The 17351-nt window shown below is 54.3% G+C and overlaps 1 protein-coding gene across 2 annotated transcripts; it reads right to left on the minus strand.

Annotated features, from left to right (window-relative positions):
* Positions 1-245: 245 nt before the first annotated feature.
* SPI1 (Spi-1 proto-oncogene) lies at positions 246-17075 on the minus strand. Of its 2 annotated transcripts, none has more exons than XM_052652805.1 (5): positions 16877-17075; positions 14426-14522; positions 2495-2682; positions 1619-1781; positions 246-1262 (listed from the first exon to the last, which is right to left on the minus strand). In XM_052652805.1, exons 1-5 carry the CDS (start codon positions 16919-16921, stop codon positions 943-945), a joined length of 813 nt encoding a protein of 270 aa, XP_052508765.1. In that variant the 5' UTR covers positions 16922-17075; the 3' UTR covers positions 246-942. The 2 variants fall into 2 exon arrangements, with proteins under 2 accessions (XP_052508765.1, XP_052508764.1); XM_052652804.1 differs by having other exon boundaries at positions 14426-14525.
* Between the last annotated feature and the right edge of the window lie 276 nt (positions 17076-17351).

Consider the following 17351-nt stretch of genomic DNA (forward strand, 5'->3'; position numbering starts at 1 on the left):
CGCCTCGCACGGCCATGGCAGCCCTTCACTACACGTGTAACCTTGGACAAATGGGTTGACCTCTGTTAGCTTCAGTTTCCCAGTCTATCAAATCGGGCATTAGATTCCACTTCTCAAGGTTAACACGCAGTAAATGGCTAGAATATCCAGTGTTGTTGCCCTTATCATCATCAACATTGGGCTCATAACAGAAAGATTCAATGAGTTTAAGCCTCACTGAAGCATTAAAGAAACAGCCATTTGTCAGGTACAGAGAGCTTTTTAATGATTTATTCCCCAAGAAAAACTGAGAATTCGTTCCTTCCATGGATCATGACTACTGGTCAGGCAGTGTCAACTGTCTGGACAAACTGGACAACTGGACAAAGTGTCAACCATCCTGAGGTCTGCAGCGTCCAGCATTGGCAGGGATCCTTAGTAAACCCACAGTGGACAAACGAGAAGGCAGCGGGTCAGATGTCGTGGGTGAGGCGCATCAGGCAAGGTGCACAAAAGATTTTAAAAACGGGGTCTCCGTGCTGAAGAGAACTGACTGAGAATAACTTTAGGTAAATGGGTTTCTTGAAAATGCTGGTGGGGGGACAGGTGTGGGGAGAGAGGGTCACTGAAAAAAAAAAGGGTTCAATATACACAAATAATGATGGCTTCCAACTCCCAAGGCCGTGTGCCCTGTACTAAGCAAGGTGACCCTTCGCTGGGGCCAGACGCCCAGATGGCCTTCTGGAACCGGGGCCAGCGCCCTGCTGGGAGGCGAAGCAGGGGATGTGGGGCGGGCAGGGGGCTTGGAGGAGGAGGGGGTGGGCGGGGAGGCGAGGCCTGGCCCACCACAGTCCTGCCCCTGGCCCCTGGGAGCTTCCCTCCTGTGTCCGGCCGCCCGGGCGAAGGGGTTAATGCTATGGCCAACGGGGCGGCCTGGCGGGCCCGGTGGGCTCAGGCCTGGGCTCAGTGGGGCGGGTGGCGCCGCTCGGCCAGGCCCCCGCGGCCCAGCACCTCCCCGCTGAACTGGTAGGTGAGCTTCTTCTTCACCTTCTTGACCTCGCCCGTCTTGCCGTAGTTGCGCAGCGCTCGGGCCATCTTCTGGTAGGTCATCTTCTTGCGGTTGCCCTTCTGGATGCCCCAGCGGTGCGCCAGCGCCTCCTTGTGCTTGGACGAGAACTGGAACGTGCCCTTGTCCTTGTCCACCCACCAGATGCTGTCCTTCATGTCGCCGCTGCGCAGCAGGTCCAGCAGGAACTGGTACAGGCGGATCTTCTTCTTGCTGCCTGCGGCCGGAGACGGTCAGCGCCCATAGCAGGGACCCAGCCCGCCTCCCGGTGGCGTGGGACCGCCCCCTCCTTCCCTTCCCGGTGGGGCGGTCGCAGGGGCGGGGCTACAGCCAGCGTGGCGCATGCGCACGCCCACAGCGCACGGGCTCAGACCCGGACGCGGGGACAGAGGCCTCCACCCCCGCCACGGAACACACGCAGAGACCCGCATTGGCAAACACACACCCATACGCAAGCACTCTGCTCTGTGGCCAGGCTGCTGCGTCCGTGGGCCTTGATCGGGGTGGGGATGGGGCACAAGGGTGGCCAGGGTCAGGGCTAGTCCCAGGCTGGGTCAGGGCTGGGTCCCCTACCTGTCTCCCCGTGCAGGAGGCCAGGCCCTGGCTCCAGGCCGTCGGCCTCCCCGTCGGACACCTCCAGCGGGGGGCTCTGCCGCTCCCCCTCCTCTTCATCCGAGCTGGGCCGGGCGGGAGACAGCGAGGGGTACGGCAGGCACATCCGGGGCAGGTAGGAAACCTGGAAAGGAGGCGGAAGGAGGGTTGGGGTCCCTGAGGGACGGTGCAAAGCTGAAGGCGGCCTAGTAGGGGGGGTTCCGTGGGGTGAGAGAAGAGGGGGTCCTGGGGCGGGGTGGCCAGGGAGGGGCAGAGGGATATGGGAGAAGGCTGGGGACACTGGAGGTCGGGCTTCTTACGGAGTCAGACGGGGTCCCCACACACAGGGTGCCAGTTGTGGGGACAAAGTGGCTCCTGACACCCCGCCTGTCTCCCTCGTTTGGGCCGCGGGAGGTGCCATGTGGACAGGCAGCTGCCCTGGGGTGAGGGGCTGAGGAGGAGGGTCGGGAGAGGGAGTCAGCGGGGAGATGGAGAGGTCAGTGGATTTCAGGACTCAGTGACTTGGATGCCAGACCCATGAGGAGCCAGTGAACGGGGTTGGGGCTCCAGCCCCCGCGTTTCAGAGGGCCTGCGATGAGGCCCCCGGGGGTCAGAAGGACCAGTGTGTGGGGGGGGGGGGGCGGTGGGAATGGTCCGGCCTCTGTCCTCGGTGGGGTGAGAGCAGATAAGGGGTGCGGGGTCACGAGGTCAGCCGGGGGGTCAGGAGGCAGCCGTTGGGGCTCCGGCCACCGTTGGCGCTGTGGGGCAGGAAGCCGGGTTGAGTAAGCTTCCTGCGGAGCGGCCGCCTCACCGCGGGCGCCGGGCCGGGCCGGGCGGGGCGGCCCTGCAGGCACGCACCTGGTGACTGAGGCTGGCGTGGGGAGGAGCCATGGGGGTGTCGAGCACGTGCATCTGCTCCAGCTCCATGTGGCGGTAGAGCTGCTGCAGCTGCGGGGGCTGGACGCTCTGCAGCTCCGTGAAGTGGTTCTCGGCGAAGCTCTCGAACTCGCTGTGCACGTGGTGTGGATGGAAGTCCCAGTAATGGTCTGCGGCCAAAGCAGGAGGGGCTTATGATTGTATACAATATTATATGAACAATAATAGTATATATTATATATAATTATATATGATAACTATATTAATATATATAACAACAATAGTATATATAAAAATAATAGCGCCAGGCCGTGTCCTCTATCACAATCACCACCGCCATTCTGGACTGCAGATTGGCGTGAATCGCAGCACCACCCACCCTGCTGTTTTCTGAACCCCAGTTCCATAGATGGGTCTTCCCCAGGTAGCTCAAAAGGTAAAGAATCTGCCTGCAATGCGGGAGACCTGCTTTCAATTCCTGGGCCGGGAAGATCTCCTGGAGAAGGGCATGGCAATCCACTGCAGTGTTCTTGCCTGAAGAATCCCATGGACAGAGGAGCCTGGCGGGCTGCGGTCCATGGGGTCGCAAAGAGTCAGACACGACTGAGGGACTTTAGAATACTCAGAATATGCTATGGATGAGGACACTGAGGTTTGGAAAGGCTACATGACCCACCCCCAGTCAAAGCCCACGGTGGAGCAAAGCCTTTGTTCTCAACAACCAGTCTACCCTGCCTCCCTTGCCCATCACAAGGATGCCGGCTTTTGAGCCAGAGTCTGAATCCGGGCCGTTTCCTTTCTTTGCGGCCTCAGGCACATGCATTGACCCCTCTGTCAAACAGGGATGCTAGAAACTAGAAGGACCCACGCAAGTTCACACTTGTAAAAACCCCCTAGCCCCAGAGGCTGCACTCGGGAGCCGCTTCTCCTCCCCTTCAGACACAGCAGAGGTTCCTGAGCTGACTGGCTGCCCGCAGTCACAGCTCACTGCCCCGTCACACAGCCGAGGTGTGACTGCAGAGTCACAGGGCTGACATTCCTCAGCTGAGGTCCCGCTGTGGCCCCTCCAAGGTCGTGTCCTTGGGGAGCTGCACCTGAGTCCCAGGGAGGTCGCCACGGCACCCGAGGCTTTCCCGGAAAGCCCCTGGTGGGTGCTTTCAGAGTCTGCGGTAGGGTGGATTTGAGTTTGGGGAACAGCTCCGTGCCACTGGGAGCCCTGCCTGGGCCTGAAGCAGGTCTTCAGCGTGGTTACTCTGGGCACCTTTTCCAGGAATAAAAACCGCCACACGTCTGAGGACTTCCTGGGTACAACTTGGAGTCCAAAAGATGTGACAGAGTGACAAGAGGAATTTTTCTTGTGTGACCCAGAGAGGGAGTGTGCAGGATGCTGAGACAGGTCACCATCTCCGGGACTGGCACAGGGCCTGCAGGGGGACTGCCACCAACCACCTATGCGTGTCTCTGTGTGTCTGTCTGTCTGCCCCCGCCCCCACCTCTTTCTCTCTCACAAACACGTCACTGCTCACGCGTCCTGGAGAAACGACACGTGTTGTCTTGGCTCTGCACTGGCTCTCAGAAGACTCACTCATTTTCCAGTCCTGCTCTGTGGCGCCTTTGCCTTGTGACCCTGAGCAAGACATTTTATCTCCCTGAGCCTCTGATTCTGCAAAAGTCAGAGACCCAGCTGGGCGGTTACTGAGGTCCGATTCACATGTGGAATTATTTGAACCTACAATCCAGACTCCCACTTCCGTGAAGCTGCATGGCATAGGGGAGCTAACTGGGGCTGAGCTGGGTTTGAATGCTGGCTCTGCCACTCACCCTTGAGTGACACTGGGGCAGGTCGTCCTGCTTCTCTACGCCTGTTGCCTCCACTGTGAGATGGGGCTAATAACTCTACCCAGCTCACGTCATAGGCTTGCTGTGAGGATTAAATGAGCTAATGCTTTCAAGGCACTTCAAATGGAACCTGGCACAAAGTAAGACTCAATAAACATTAACTATTTTCATTCCCAGGTGGCTCAGTGGTAAAGAATCTGCCTGCCAGCGTAGGAGTTGCAGGAAACACAAGTTCAATCCCTGGGTTGAGAAGATCCCTTGGAAGGAAATGGCAACCCACTCCAGTATCCTTGCCTGGAGAATCCCATGGACAGAGGACCTGGTTTGTTACAGTCCGTGGGGTCACAAAGAGTCAGACACATGAGCAACTGTGCGCACACACACATCCATTGTCTTTATAATGGTAATTATTATGAATGTTGAATGCTGTCTTTAGAGAGCCTGAATCAGCACCTGAGCAAACAGCAGATACTTTTACTTATCAATTCCTCATCTTCCCCTGCTCTCTGCCACCTTAGCCCATGGTCCAGAGAAATAGTTTGAGGGATCCTGGCTGTCTCTTTCTCCCAGAAGCTCAACTTGAGACCCCAAGGTTGTACCAAGGGCAGAGGACTGTTTTTTTTCACCTTCGTATTCCCAGTGCCTACATGCAGTAGGCGTCTTGATGCTTTTGAACTGTGGTGTTGGAGGAGACTCTTGAGAGTCTCTTGGACTGCAAGGAGATAACAACCAGTCCATCCTAAAGGAAATCAGTCCTGAATAATCATTGGAAGGACTGATGCTGAAGCTGGAACTCCAATACTTTGGCCACCTGATGTGAAGAACTGACTCATCTGAAAAGACCCTGATGCTGGGAAAGATTGAAGGTGGGAGGAGAAGGGGACGACAGAGGGTGAGATGGTTGGATGGCATCACCAACTCAATGGACACGAGTTTGAGTAAGCTCCAGGAGCTGGTGATGGACAGGGAGGCCAGGTGTGCTGCAGTCCATGGGGTCGCAAAGAGCTGGACACGACTGAGCAACTGAACTGGACTGAACTGCGATGCAGTAGGCACTGAACAAGCACTTCCTGAGTGAATGCATGAATCCTAGCTTCTTAAGAACTCTGACTCTCCTCCACCAAATCATCCAAATCTGAAGGGAAAACAAAACAAAATGCCCTTATTTTGTCCTTTCATCTTGCCTTGCATTAATAAGTCCCAGAAATTCTCCACTTGCTGAGAGAGAGGTGGCTCTGTCTATATGGATGGGGCTCTGTGGGGCTTTGGGGCACTTGAGTGGACCCAGGTTCCTTTACAGCTGCAGATCTGCCCTGGAGCCCCACTCCAGGCCCTTCCCATTTTGCCTTCTCCTGCCTAGGCCGAAGTGCCCGGATCTTCATAGAATGCCTTATCCTGCCCATGCATGCATGCCAAGTCACTTCAGTGGTATCCGACTCTTTGCCACCCCGTGGACTGTAGCCAGCCAGGCTCCTCCATTTCGGGGATTCTCCAGGCAAGAATATTGGAGTGGGTTGCCATGCCCTTCCCCAGGGGAACTTTCTGATCTTCATAGAATGCCTTATCCTCCCCCTCAAATCCTCACACCTACTCCAGGCCTTTTGGGGGGTTTTTTTGGGTGGGTGGGGGGCAGGTTTTGGCCGTGCTGTGTGGCTCGTGGGGTCTTAGTTTCCCTCCCAGGGATCAGACCCGTGCCATCTGCATTGGAAGCACAGACTCTCAATCACTTGACCTCTAGGGAAGCACCCCCTACTCAGTTCTGGCTTGGGGGCTCTGAGTTGTCTCTCTCGGTCCCCACCTCTGTCCCAGCTCCACATGAGACCCACAGGCTTGTTCTCGTGGTCCCAGCTTGAAGCCAGCACTTCCCACAGCAGGTCTCAGCACCCCCCCGGTTCGAGTCACTTTGGGGGCCAGAAAAGCTTGCAGATTTGGGGCCCATCTGAGACCCATGCAGTCTGCAGCGCCAGAAGGAGACGGGAAGAGTCTGGCCTTTCACAGCCCCCTGCAGAGGTTCATTTGTTCACTGAGGCTCAGGAACCCTGCCCCAGCGTCGCTGAAACCTGCAACAGAGACTCTTGGGCTACAATTAAGGTTTCAAAAGGCCCAACGGAAACCTTTCCTCTACCCTTGATTTTGAGTGCTCAGGCAGTTGTATAATAAACACTGTTTGGTAGGCAGAGATGAGTCGTCTGAAGGAATATTATGCCATGAGTCCATCCTTATGCAAAGGTCAGCACTCTGAGCTCTTTGGACCTTACTCCTAGATGACTGCCCAGGAATGCTTTGCTAAATCCTTGCTTGTCACTTTGAGAGGTCACCCAGACTCTCCTGCAACTTATGTCCCCTTAGTATGACTTTCTGCTCCTCAAACGGACATAGTGTCAGGACTTCCCTGGTGGTCCAGTGGCTAAGACTCTGTGCTTCCAATGCAAGGGGCCAGAGTTCAATTCCTGGTCAGGCAACTAGATCCCACAGGCTGCAGCTAAGACTTTGAATGCTGCAACTAAAAGAAAAAAAAAGAAAAAAGATCCCACATGCCACAGCTGGAAAAAAAAAAAGACCAGGCATGAAGCAATGAAGATCGAAGTTCTGTGAGCCACACCTAAGACCAGGCACAGCCAATAAATAAATATGAAAAGTTACAATACAGGAGTATAGTGTCATTCGCATATCCGGAGATAGCTCTGGACCCTCCCTTCTGCAGCCTGTAGGGCATTCAGCTCATACTAGGCTTCAGTCAATATTTGGTTAAATGACCAGTGAAAGCTTACTTTTAATGTGTTTTTTATGTACCAGGCCCTGTTCTAAGTACTTAATGCACATTATGTCACTCAGTCCTCACCATAGCTCTGACAAAGTGGCCACTATGGTCTGATCTTCCTTTTGCACATGAGGAAGCTGTGACTCAGAGACATAAAGTCCCTTGCCCACAGATAGTCGTTGGTAGAGTCAGGATCCAAACCCACCTGTGTCTGACTCCAGGGACTAAACTCTTATCCCTATGCCATACCACCGCTGAGGACCAAGACAGCCAGTGAAAGCTTTAAGTAAGACTTATGGTGACAGAATTTATGGACTGCTACTATCCATCTGTCTGTCGACCACCATTTACCCCTCATTCATTATTCATCATCCATCCACCATCCAGCATCATCCATCTGTCATCCATCCATCCGTCTATCCATCCATCCACCCATCCATCATCCAAATATCATCTACCCATCATTCACTCATTCATCATCCATCATTTAACCCACCCATCCATCCATTTATCCGCCCATCCATCACTGAACCTTTATTCATCAAGCCAGCAATGACCCATTCATCAGCATCTTTCACTTCCACCCTCGAAACCAGCTTCCAGTCTGGAACCAAAGTCCTACCCACACATCCTTATTGCTCCTCAGTTTTTTTGTGTCCCTAACACCTAGATGTCACTAGGACAAAAATAAAATGATATTCAAAACAATCCCCCCCCACACACACACAAAATGCAAGCCTTAAGTGTCATTCCGTTGACCTTATCTCCTTCAAGCAGAAACCCCAGCCTGAAGCCATGGCTCTTACCAGGAGAGGAGAAGTAAGATCAAGACCAAGAAGGAAGATGAGGAATTAAGAAAGCAAGGAATGAGGAAAAAAAACCTTTGCAGGAAATCACAGACCCCTGGACAAGGGCTCCTTAATCCCAGCCCTCCTGCAAATTATTCAAACATGGAAACGGAGGTCCCAGCAAGCGGAGAGCGCCAGGTCTCACGATCCTTATTATTTCTTACACTGTATCCTAATTATTACGATTTTTAGTTCTTTCCTTTGTTAAGAAAGATAAATCTGGCAGGGCCTGTGTTTCATTCATCCTACAGCACCTGGCAATATGCCTGGGATGGAAGCAAGGCTTGGTAGGGGAAGGAAGGACACTTTGGAAGGTGAATGAAATGAATGGATGATTAGAAGACTGGGAATAAACTGTGAATCTGTGGGATGAGAAGGTGAAAAGTGTATGGAAAGATGGAATGGTGGAGAGAATGGTCATACTTTGGAACTCTATTTCCTCCATCAATCCCTCTGCAAACAGCATTAGGATGGCTATTATCAAAAAACAGAACAACACGGGCCGACTGTATAACACAGGGAACCACATTCACTATCTCATAATAACAGAATGAAAGAGAATCTGAAAAAGAACACATATATACGTGTATACATACATATATATAATCAGTGAATCACTTTGCTGAACACATGATATTGTGAATTAACTATACTTCATTTTTTTAATGGTTAAAAAGGCAGAAAAAGATTTTGGCAAGAATGTGGAGCAGTGGGATCCTTGTGCACTGTTGGTAGGAGAGTAAAATGGTGCGACCACTAAGGAAAACCAGTATGCTTGGTCCTCAGACAATTAAAAATAGAATTATCTTACAATCCAGCAATCCTACTTCTGGGCATATAGTCTCAAAGAACTGGAAGCAGGATCTTCAAAGAGGCATTTTAACACCTGTGTTCACAGCAGCATTATTCAGAGCAACCAAAAGATAGAAGCAACCCACGTGTCCATCAACAGATGAATGGGCAAACAGAATGTAGTATATCCACACAACGGAATGTTACTCAGCTTCACAAAGGAAGAATTCTGATGTACACTGCAACACGGGTGAACCTGGAGGATATTATACGTTAAATGAAAGAAGCCAGTCACGAAAAGAGAAACGCTGCATGACTGCACTAAGATGAGGTCCTGAGTGCAGGAACATAGGGACAGAAAGCAGAATGATGGTTGCCAGGGACTGAGGGGAGGGGGCAGTGGGAGGCACTGTTTAATTGGTCCGGAATGCCAGTTTCTCAAGATGAAAAGAGTTCTGGAGCTGGATGGTGGGGATGGAGTACAGCAACATGTCCTTGAGCCACTGAGCTGTACATGTGCAAATGGTCGAGATAGTACAAGTTATACTGTATACATTTTAATCACAACTTAAAAATAATAAACAGCAAATTCTATGAACCCTACCTTGAGAATCTATTCTGAATCCATCTGCTCATTTTTGTCTGTCTCGCCACCACCCTTGGCCAAGTCACTGTCATATCTTGTCTGGATTATTCCAGTGGTTTCCTCCCGGCCTTCCCCCCTGTTCCTACTCTTGCCTCCTCTCCAGCTATTCTCCACCCAGAAATTAGAGTGATTAAAAAAAAAAAAAAACTTATTCAGTGGAACCACTAGGTATTGGGAGAAGACACTAAAAACTTCCAGAGAGATAAAACAAAACTAAACAGGAAAAAAATTAAACAAAACCCCAAAATGGTTACATTCAAAAAAGAGGATATGGAATGACATCAGATTTCCTAAGAAAAACTCTAGTAACCTGAAGACAGTAGAGAAATGCCTTCAGTTTCAATGAGAAAAAAAAAATTTTTTTCAACTTAGATTTCTATACACAGCCAAACTACTGTTAATCAGGTGAGACCATAAAAACAGCAGGTAACACAAACACCAATAAAACCTTACCTCCCAGACATCCTTTCTTAGGAGACCATAATGCTATGAGTAACAAATCCTTACATAATTTTCACTTTCTAAGCCTCCCACATGGAGTAGCTCACTCCATCCTTAGGGCAGTCCTGTGAAGTAGGTCTCATGAGTGAGAAGCTGAGGCCCAGAGGGATGAGACATCGTCCCTGTGGTCACCCCACCCGATAATAGGGAGATGGGGCGTGACTCCCAGCAGCCTTGCTGTGGGGTTGGGGCCTACGTCACTGCTGCTCAGCCCTCAGAAACACAGTGATGAGAAAGTTCAGGTAATCAAAATACGCAGCGAGGCTCAACTGTGAGCAATATTCATATGGTCCAAACCAAGGAAAATTCAGATGTCAATTTAACAAACTTAGAATACAGACAAAGGGACTTCCCTGGTGGTCTAGTGGGTAAGACTTCATGCTCCCGATGCAGGGGACCAGGGTTGAATTCCTGATCAGGGCACTAAAAGCCCGCATGACGTCAACGTTGAGTGTTAGTCGCTCAGTCGTGTCCTCCTCTTTGTGACCCCATGGAAGGTAGCCCACCAGGCTCCCCTCTCCATGGAATTCTCCAGGCAAGAATACTGGAGTGGGTAGCCATTCCCTTCTCCAGGGGATCTTCCCTACCCAGGGATCGAAGCCCGGTCTCCCGCATTGCAGACAGATTTTTTACCCTCTGAGCCACCAGGAAGCCCCCACAGGTGGAACACGGCCAAAAAGTGAAAACAAAATATTAAAAATAGAATACAGAGGAAAACAAATGCGGTATGATCTCACTTATACGTGGAATCTTTAAAAAAAAGTAACAATTCAGAAAAGGAGGTCAGATTGGTGGTTGCCAGAAGTAGTGGGGGGTGGGGGAGATTGGGCGCTGGCGGTCTAAGGTGCAAGCTTTCAGCTGTGAGATAAATAAGTCCTGGGGAAGCCATGCACAGAATGGCTAGGGCTAACTGCTGCATGGTAACTTCGAAAGCTAAGAGTAGCTCCTGAAAGTTCTCATCACAAGGGAAAAAAATTTTTCTAACTGTATAAGGAGATGGATATTAACTAAACTTATGTGGTAATCATTTCCCAATGTATAGGTGCGTGAAGTCATTAGCTGCTACACCTTAAACTCACACACTTATGTTGCATATCATAACAGCAATAAAATGAAAAGGGGGAAAAGTTACTGTAACTATTTGGTATGTGGGTGTGCTATAAATAACTAGAAAGTCAAATACTCATCTTTCATAGTACAATAGAATTCTCTAAGTAAAAAATCAAGCTAGATTCATCTCCACCTGGCTTATAGAAAGTCCTCAATAAATGTTTGTGAATTAATAAATAAATGCTCTTCTAAGCCTCAGTTTCAAACTTTCATGCATATACTTCTAGTGGTCTGTAACAGAAAGACTGGAAAAATAGCTTTTAACTGTCTCTGATGCGCTGGATAGGCCGTGGAGAAACAACTCTGATAAATGTATGTAAAAAGTGGCAGATTGCAGAACAGCATGATGCTACAGTTCATTTCTGAATGGAGAGGGTATGTATGGGTGTATACACTTATAAAGGCACAAGATTAGACACCGTCAAATGAAGTATCTGCTAGAATAGACCAAGATGGCTATCAGTGCAGGGTGAGAATGAGAAGCAGGTAATATTTTCCTTCCTACGCTGCTGTATTTTAAAATTGTTTGTAACGGGTATTTCTTGTTTGAATAATTAAAATTAAATATCTATAATTTCTTTGGATATTTACCAGACACACACACACACAAGGTTACTCAGATCGTGTCATTTCTTTGCTCAGCCCCCTCCAGTGGCTTCCCGCTAGCTGTGGGAAACACGACAAGCTCCCACTGCAGTCCTCGGGCCCGTGCGGTCCTCCCCTGCAGACTGGCCTCCCTTCCGGTCCTTTCTGCTTCCTGTGCTCCCTTCCCACCCTGGTCCCCACCCAGGTCCCTCCTGCTCTTGCGCCTGCTGTTCCCACCCCTAGAACACTTATACCTCCCTATATGTGTATCCGTGTGCCTTCAGGACACTCAGATTTCCACCCAAGGGCCTCACCCGGGGGCCGTTCACCTCTGGAGCTCCGTCCTGCGGGCATACCCTTGGCAGCTTAAACCTGACATCTGTACCCAGAGATGCCGTTTGTGGCGAGTCCTTCTTTAGGGCCCTCACGTGCAGATGGCAGAGCCTGACTCACGGTGCTCTGCTTTCTACAGAACGTCTTTAGAGCATGTCTGCTAATTCAGCTGTTCCCCATCTCTCTCTCACTGGACTGTGAGCTCCACGAGGGCAGTGGCCTTGCCCGGCCTGCTCCTTGTGGCAGATCCAGCGCCTACAACAGGGTCAGGTCCACCACATGTAATCAGGGGCTATTTGGCGGATGGGCAAGAGAGGGGATGAGTGGACAAGTGGGCTGGACAACAAGCGTTGGAAGGACGGGTGGCTGTGGGGCAGCTGGGTGGATGGCAGGGGAGCGGACGGCTGGGTGAATGGTGGACTGAGTCACCCGAAAATGAGCCTGTTGATGTCACAGAACCTTCGGTGCTTCTCCGCTCCCTGTTGACCTGCTGGCTTTCTCTACAGTGCTCCCTCCATCAGCCAGCCCCAGGCCTACCTGGTTTCTAGAGTACATAAATAGTGCCCCTGTATTACAGGAAGGGAGAGTGCAGCTTCGGTAGACCCCAAGGAAAGGCACCCAGACCCAGGGAGACTGAGAAGGGGTCAGGCCAGGGGAGAAACGATCCCTGATGCTAGCTAGCAGGGCTCAGAGGCAGCCCTGAGCTTGCAAGGACCTGAGCGGGCCTGCTGCCTAGAGCCACCAGGGGGCGCCAGTCCTCAAGCAGGGGCCTGCTTAGGTCCCAGACTGGGGTAGAAGCAGGTGTAGAGCTGGTGTTGAGTCAGGGAGAGTCAGCCCCCGACCCCAGCCGTGGGAGCTGGAGGTAGAGCTGGAGGAGGGAGACTCTCTAAACTGTCTCTGGATTTTCCCCAGAAAGGATGCATTTCTTGTAGAAGTATGAAATTTTAAAGGAAGTGGCAAGGGGGGAGAATGTTTTTAAAGTCTTTCTAGTCCTCAGGTTCTGAAAGGAGCCTGTGTCTTCCCAGATGTGGCCTTGAAGGATGTCCACCCCTTATTCCCAAGATATGGTTTCCAGTTACAGTCTTTAGAATGGACGTCAGGTGTGAATTCCAGGCAAAACTGTTTGCGGGCTTTGCCATCTGGATGTGAGGGCCCTAAATAAGGACTTGCCACATATGGCATCTCTAGGTACAGACATCAGGCTTAAACTGCCAGAGGTGTGCCAGCAGAATGGAGCTCCAGGTGTTAACGGCCCCCAGGTGAGGCCCTTCCTTGGCTATGGCAGAGCATGCCTGTCCCTGTGGGGTTGCAGACACCCCGCTGTCTGGCTTGCCCAGGCCTCCACACCCCGTGAAGAATCCCTCAGTGAAGACCCAGTAACCAGGCCACCTCACCTTTGGTTCAGAGATATTCCATCAATACACCGAGATCTACCACCGGTGACCTCTCTTAGCCCCCTGCCCAGGTTCCAGACACTGAAGGTCTCTCTCTCTCCCTTTCCCTGAATTTGCTTCAGGATTGAGCCTGGGCTTTGGGGTGGGGGGCAGTTAGACCCAGATAGAAAAAAGCCCTGGCCCAGGCCCCATCCTCACCCCCACCTCCAGCAGACAAGGTTTCAGCCCCTGCTGAATGAACAGCTCTCAGATGCGAGCGGTTCTGCACCCCGCCCCCACCACCAGGGGATATTGGGCAACTCTGGAGACATTTTTGGTTATCATGATTGGCAGTAACACTGGCGTCCAGTGGGCAGAAGCAGGAATGCTGGCAAATACCCTACAAGGCACAAGACAGACCTCACAGCATAGAAGTATCCAGCCCAAATGTCAATAGACCGCTGTTAGTCACATGCAGCGGGGACTGGGGCTGCACCAATGAGGGGTTCAGGGTCACGGGCAGTGACAGGAATGGAGAGGAAGATGGGGGGTTGAGGGAGGAGAAGAAGACACGGGTTCAATCCCTGGGTTGGGAAGATCCCTTGGAGGAGGAAATGGCAACCCACTCCAGTATTCTTGCCTGGGGAAGCCCCAGGACAGAGGTGCACAGTGGACTACAGTTCCATGGGGCCCCAAGAGCTGGACGTGAATGAGCGACTAAGTGAAGCCGAAAAAAAAGAGAGAGCGCTGGGCCTGGAGCGGACAGAGCTGGGCCCCAGAGGCCAGTGCGCCTCCTTGTACAAGTCCCGTAGCCTCTCTGCCTTTTTCGTCAGGTGGAAACAGGCCGAAAGGATTGGATGAGAAGATAAAACAGGGAAGAAGCTCGCCCGTGCCTGCACACCAAGGCTGCTCCAGAAACGCGTGCTGGGGGTATGGGGTGTTGGTGGGGAGCAGGAGCGTGGGGTTTTAGGGTAGGGAATTCATGTCCCTGAGAGCTAACTGGATCCGATCCTCGGAATTCCAAAGAAGCCTCAGGAAGGGTATGCTTTTCCCTCCCCAGAACGCAGCGGCGCCGGGGCCAGCCCAGGCTGGGGAAGTCAGGGCAGGGCGGGGCCTGCTACTCACCGCTGTGGCTTTCTCCATCACTGCTGAGATAGGGGTAATATTCGTGCGTTTGGCGTTGGTAGAGATCCGTGTCATAGGGAACTAGGTCTTCCGATGGCTGCTGAGAGAGGAGGGGGTCAGAACTCAGAGTGCGGCGGGGAGACCGCAGCCAGGTTGGCAGGACACCCCAGGATGTTGGGTCCACACTGAGCCCCTTTATCAACTGGGAGAGGCCACGCAGAGCGCAAGCGGGGGGACCCAGGGGTGCAAGAGCCTTGGCTCCGGCGGAAAGGGGGTGACAGAGACCTTGGAGGGTCAGAGGTCAAAAGAAGACAGGTCTGAGGGGACAGCTCCCCCAGCCACCTCACACTCACACTCCACGGCATGCCCAGGTCCCAGCCTCACACACTCGCCCACTCACAGTCACATCGACGTGCCTAAACCACCCCCCAAATGCACACAAAATCCCCCTGATACATTTCTTCCCACACTCCCAATGTGAGCTCTCATACAAACGTCCACTCACAGCCCTCACACCCACCCCGGGCACACACGCCAGTATACAGTCGCCTGTAGGCGCTTGCAGAGTCCCTGGGGTTGACATGCGAATCCACTCCCTCACCTCCAAGCGCGCTGACACACACTCACGCCCATGTCCTTGCTCGGTCACTCATGTTCCTGCACGCCCATCGCCCAGCACACAGGCTTGTCCTCCTGCCGTAGTCCCCCAGGCCCCCAGGCTCTCTCGCTGCCCGATGTCCAGGTCCCAGACCGGCTCAGGGCCCCCACCCCCACACTGGCTGTCCACACTGATGGGCTTTAAAGGACTCACCCCACGCAGGGCTAAGGCCATGGCTTTGGGGGCCTCTCCCTCCTCCCCTTTCCTCCAGAGACACTCCCTGGTCCCCCTCCCTCCATCTCCCCATCCCTGTCCCTCCCCACCCCACTCCCTGGCCAGGCACTGGGGTATGCACACCCAGAGGCTTCCCAACAGTCACCAGGCCTCTCCCCACCCCCGCGCGTGTGCCCAAGGATTGCACAACCATCACCCCGGCCCTCGGGGCTTGGTTTGGCGGCCAGAGCTGCCTTGGGAGCCCACCTTCCCAGGACCCACTCCGCATCCCCCCTGGACTGGGCCAAGGGGCTCAGGAGGCTCGCATGGAGCCCAGGAGGACATGTCTCCCGCTCAGCTTTAGCTGGGGTTCAGGGATTGAGAGGTCAAGGGTCAGAGACAGGGTGGCCGGGCCCCGGGGCCTCTGGCTGTCTTGAGGCAGAGTGGGCTCTTCCCGAGACCACCCCCTATCACCCTCTGCCTGTCTCCCCCATCTTCTAGGTTCCAGGTGGGGGTGGGGGGGCCAGGGCCAGGTCAGAAGCCGGCTGGCTTGTCCCATCTGTGCCCGGCCCTGCGTGGAGCCTGGCTCTGGGTCTGCAGACAGCACAGCCCCACAGAAGGGTGTCAAGCTGGGGTGCCTCCCTGGGGCTCTGGGCCTGCCTGGGGTGGGGTGGCCGGGGGTAGGGGGAAGGGAGCTGCCTCCAAGCCGGGAAAGCTGAGTCAGATGGGCAGGCCTGGCTAAGCCCTTCCCAGTTACCCCCAGGGCTCCCCATCCCCAGCTGAGTGCGGAAGGGGGTGAGGAAAGGGAGAGGGGTCCTCTCAGAGGGGCCTGGTGGTGTGACACCTGCCGGAGGCTGCAACTGTCACTGAGAGCGGGAGCGGAGGGGGTCTGCCCCAGACGGCCGCCCTGCCGTCCCTGGGGTCCCCTGGGACGCCCGCTTCTTCACCTCCGGCCTCAGCCGCTGCCCTCACTCCCGTCTCTCCTTGGACGAGGTCCTCCCCCAGCCCCAGTCTCAGCCCCGGGAAGGCTCTGCCCTCCTCTCCGCAGTCCCAGCCCCAGCTGCCTGGCCAGCCCCCGCTCCCCTTGCTGCCCCAGCCCCCGACTCTGCCTCCGCCACTCGGGGCCCAAGGCCCAGACCTCTCGGGTCAACAGGCACGTCCTCTGTGCCTGGGTGGCAAGGACCCAGGTGTAAGGCAGCCACGGTCTCCAGGAGCACCCTGTCCAGGGCCCGGACCTTTGGCCTCTTGCCTCCTGCCCTCCAGCCCTTCACCGTCCCGGGGACCAGCTTCCCTCCATGCCAGCCTTCCCGCTCCTCCACCACCAGCTCCCTGCTGCCCTCACCACCCTCAGCCCGGCCCCCCCAGGCCCGTGGAACCCCGGCTGCCACCCAAGCCCCATCTATAAATAACCGTTCAGGCCCCATCGATCACAGCCCCACCATGGGCCCGGCCCTCAGCCCGCCGGGGCGTGCTTGCTCCAAGGAGGCCGATGGCCCTCTTGCTTGGGTCTCAGGCCCTGGGGCTCCAGGGAGGAAACACCAACTTCCCACTGATAGGGGAAGGCAGGCGGCGGGCTGGCGGGCAGGTGGCGGGCGTCCGAGGGCCGCGGGCTGGGCTGGTGGAGGAGTCCCGATACTCACAGGGGGGACGAGGGGAAACCCTTCCATTTTGCACGCCTGTAACATCCAGCCGAGCTCCGAGCCGGTCAGGTCCCCTGCCTCGGTGGGGGCCAGTGCGCAGCCCCTGGGGATGGGGCGCCCCGTCGGGGGTGGGGGGGCTGGACCGCTTCGGGGCGGGTGCAGGGCTCAGGCCTGCCCCTTGAGCTCCAGGAGCCCTGGGTGAGCCCCCTCCCTTGACATTGCAGGGCCAGCGCAAGTTCCTGATTTTATCGAAGGCCTGCCGCTGGGAGATAGTCCCCTTGGGGTGACATCACCGCCCCGGCCCGTTTGCATAAATCTCTTGCGCTACAGGAAGTCTCTGGCCGGCTGGGGCAGGTGGTGCTCCAGGGGCTGGCCTGGGAGGCTAAGGGGGCCAGGCCCCCTGCCCAGAGGAAGCCGGGACTGCGAGGGGCGGCCTTGAGGGCTGGGGTGGGGCGGGAGAACGGGAGGGCGGAAG

This window comes from Budorcas taxicolor, chromosome 15 (genome assembly GCF_023091745.1).
Source record: "Budorcas taxicolor isolate Tak-1 chromosome 15, Takin1.1, whole genome shotgun sequence".
In the NCBI taxonomy this organism is placed as follows: domain Eukaryota; kingdom Metazoa; phylum Chordata; class Mammalia; order Artiodactyla; family Bovidae; genus Budorcas; species Budorcas taxicolor.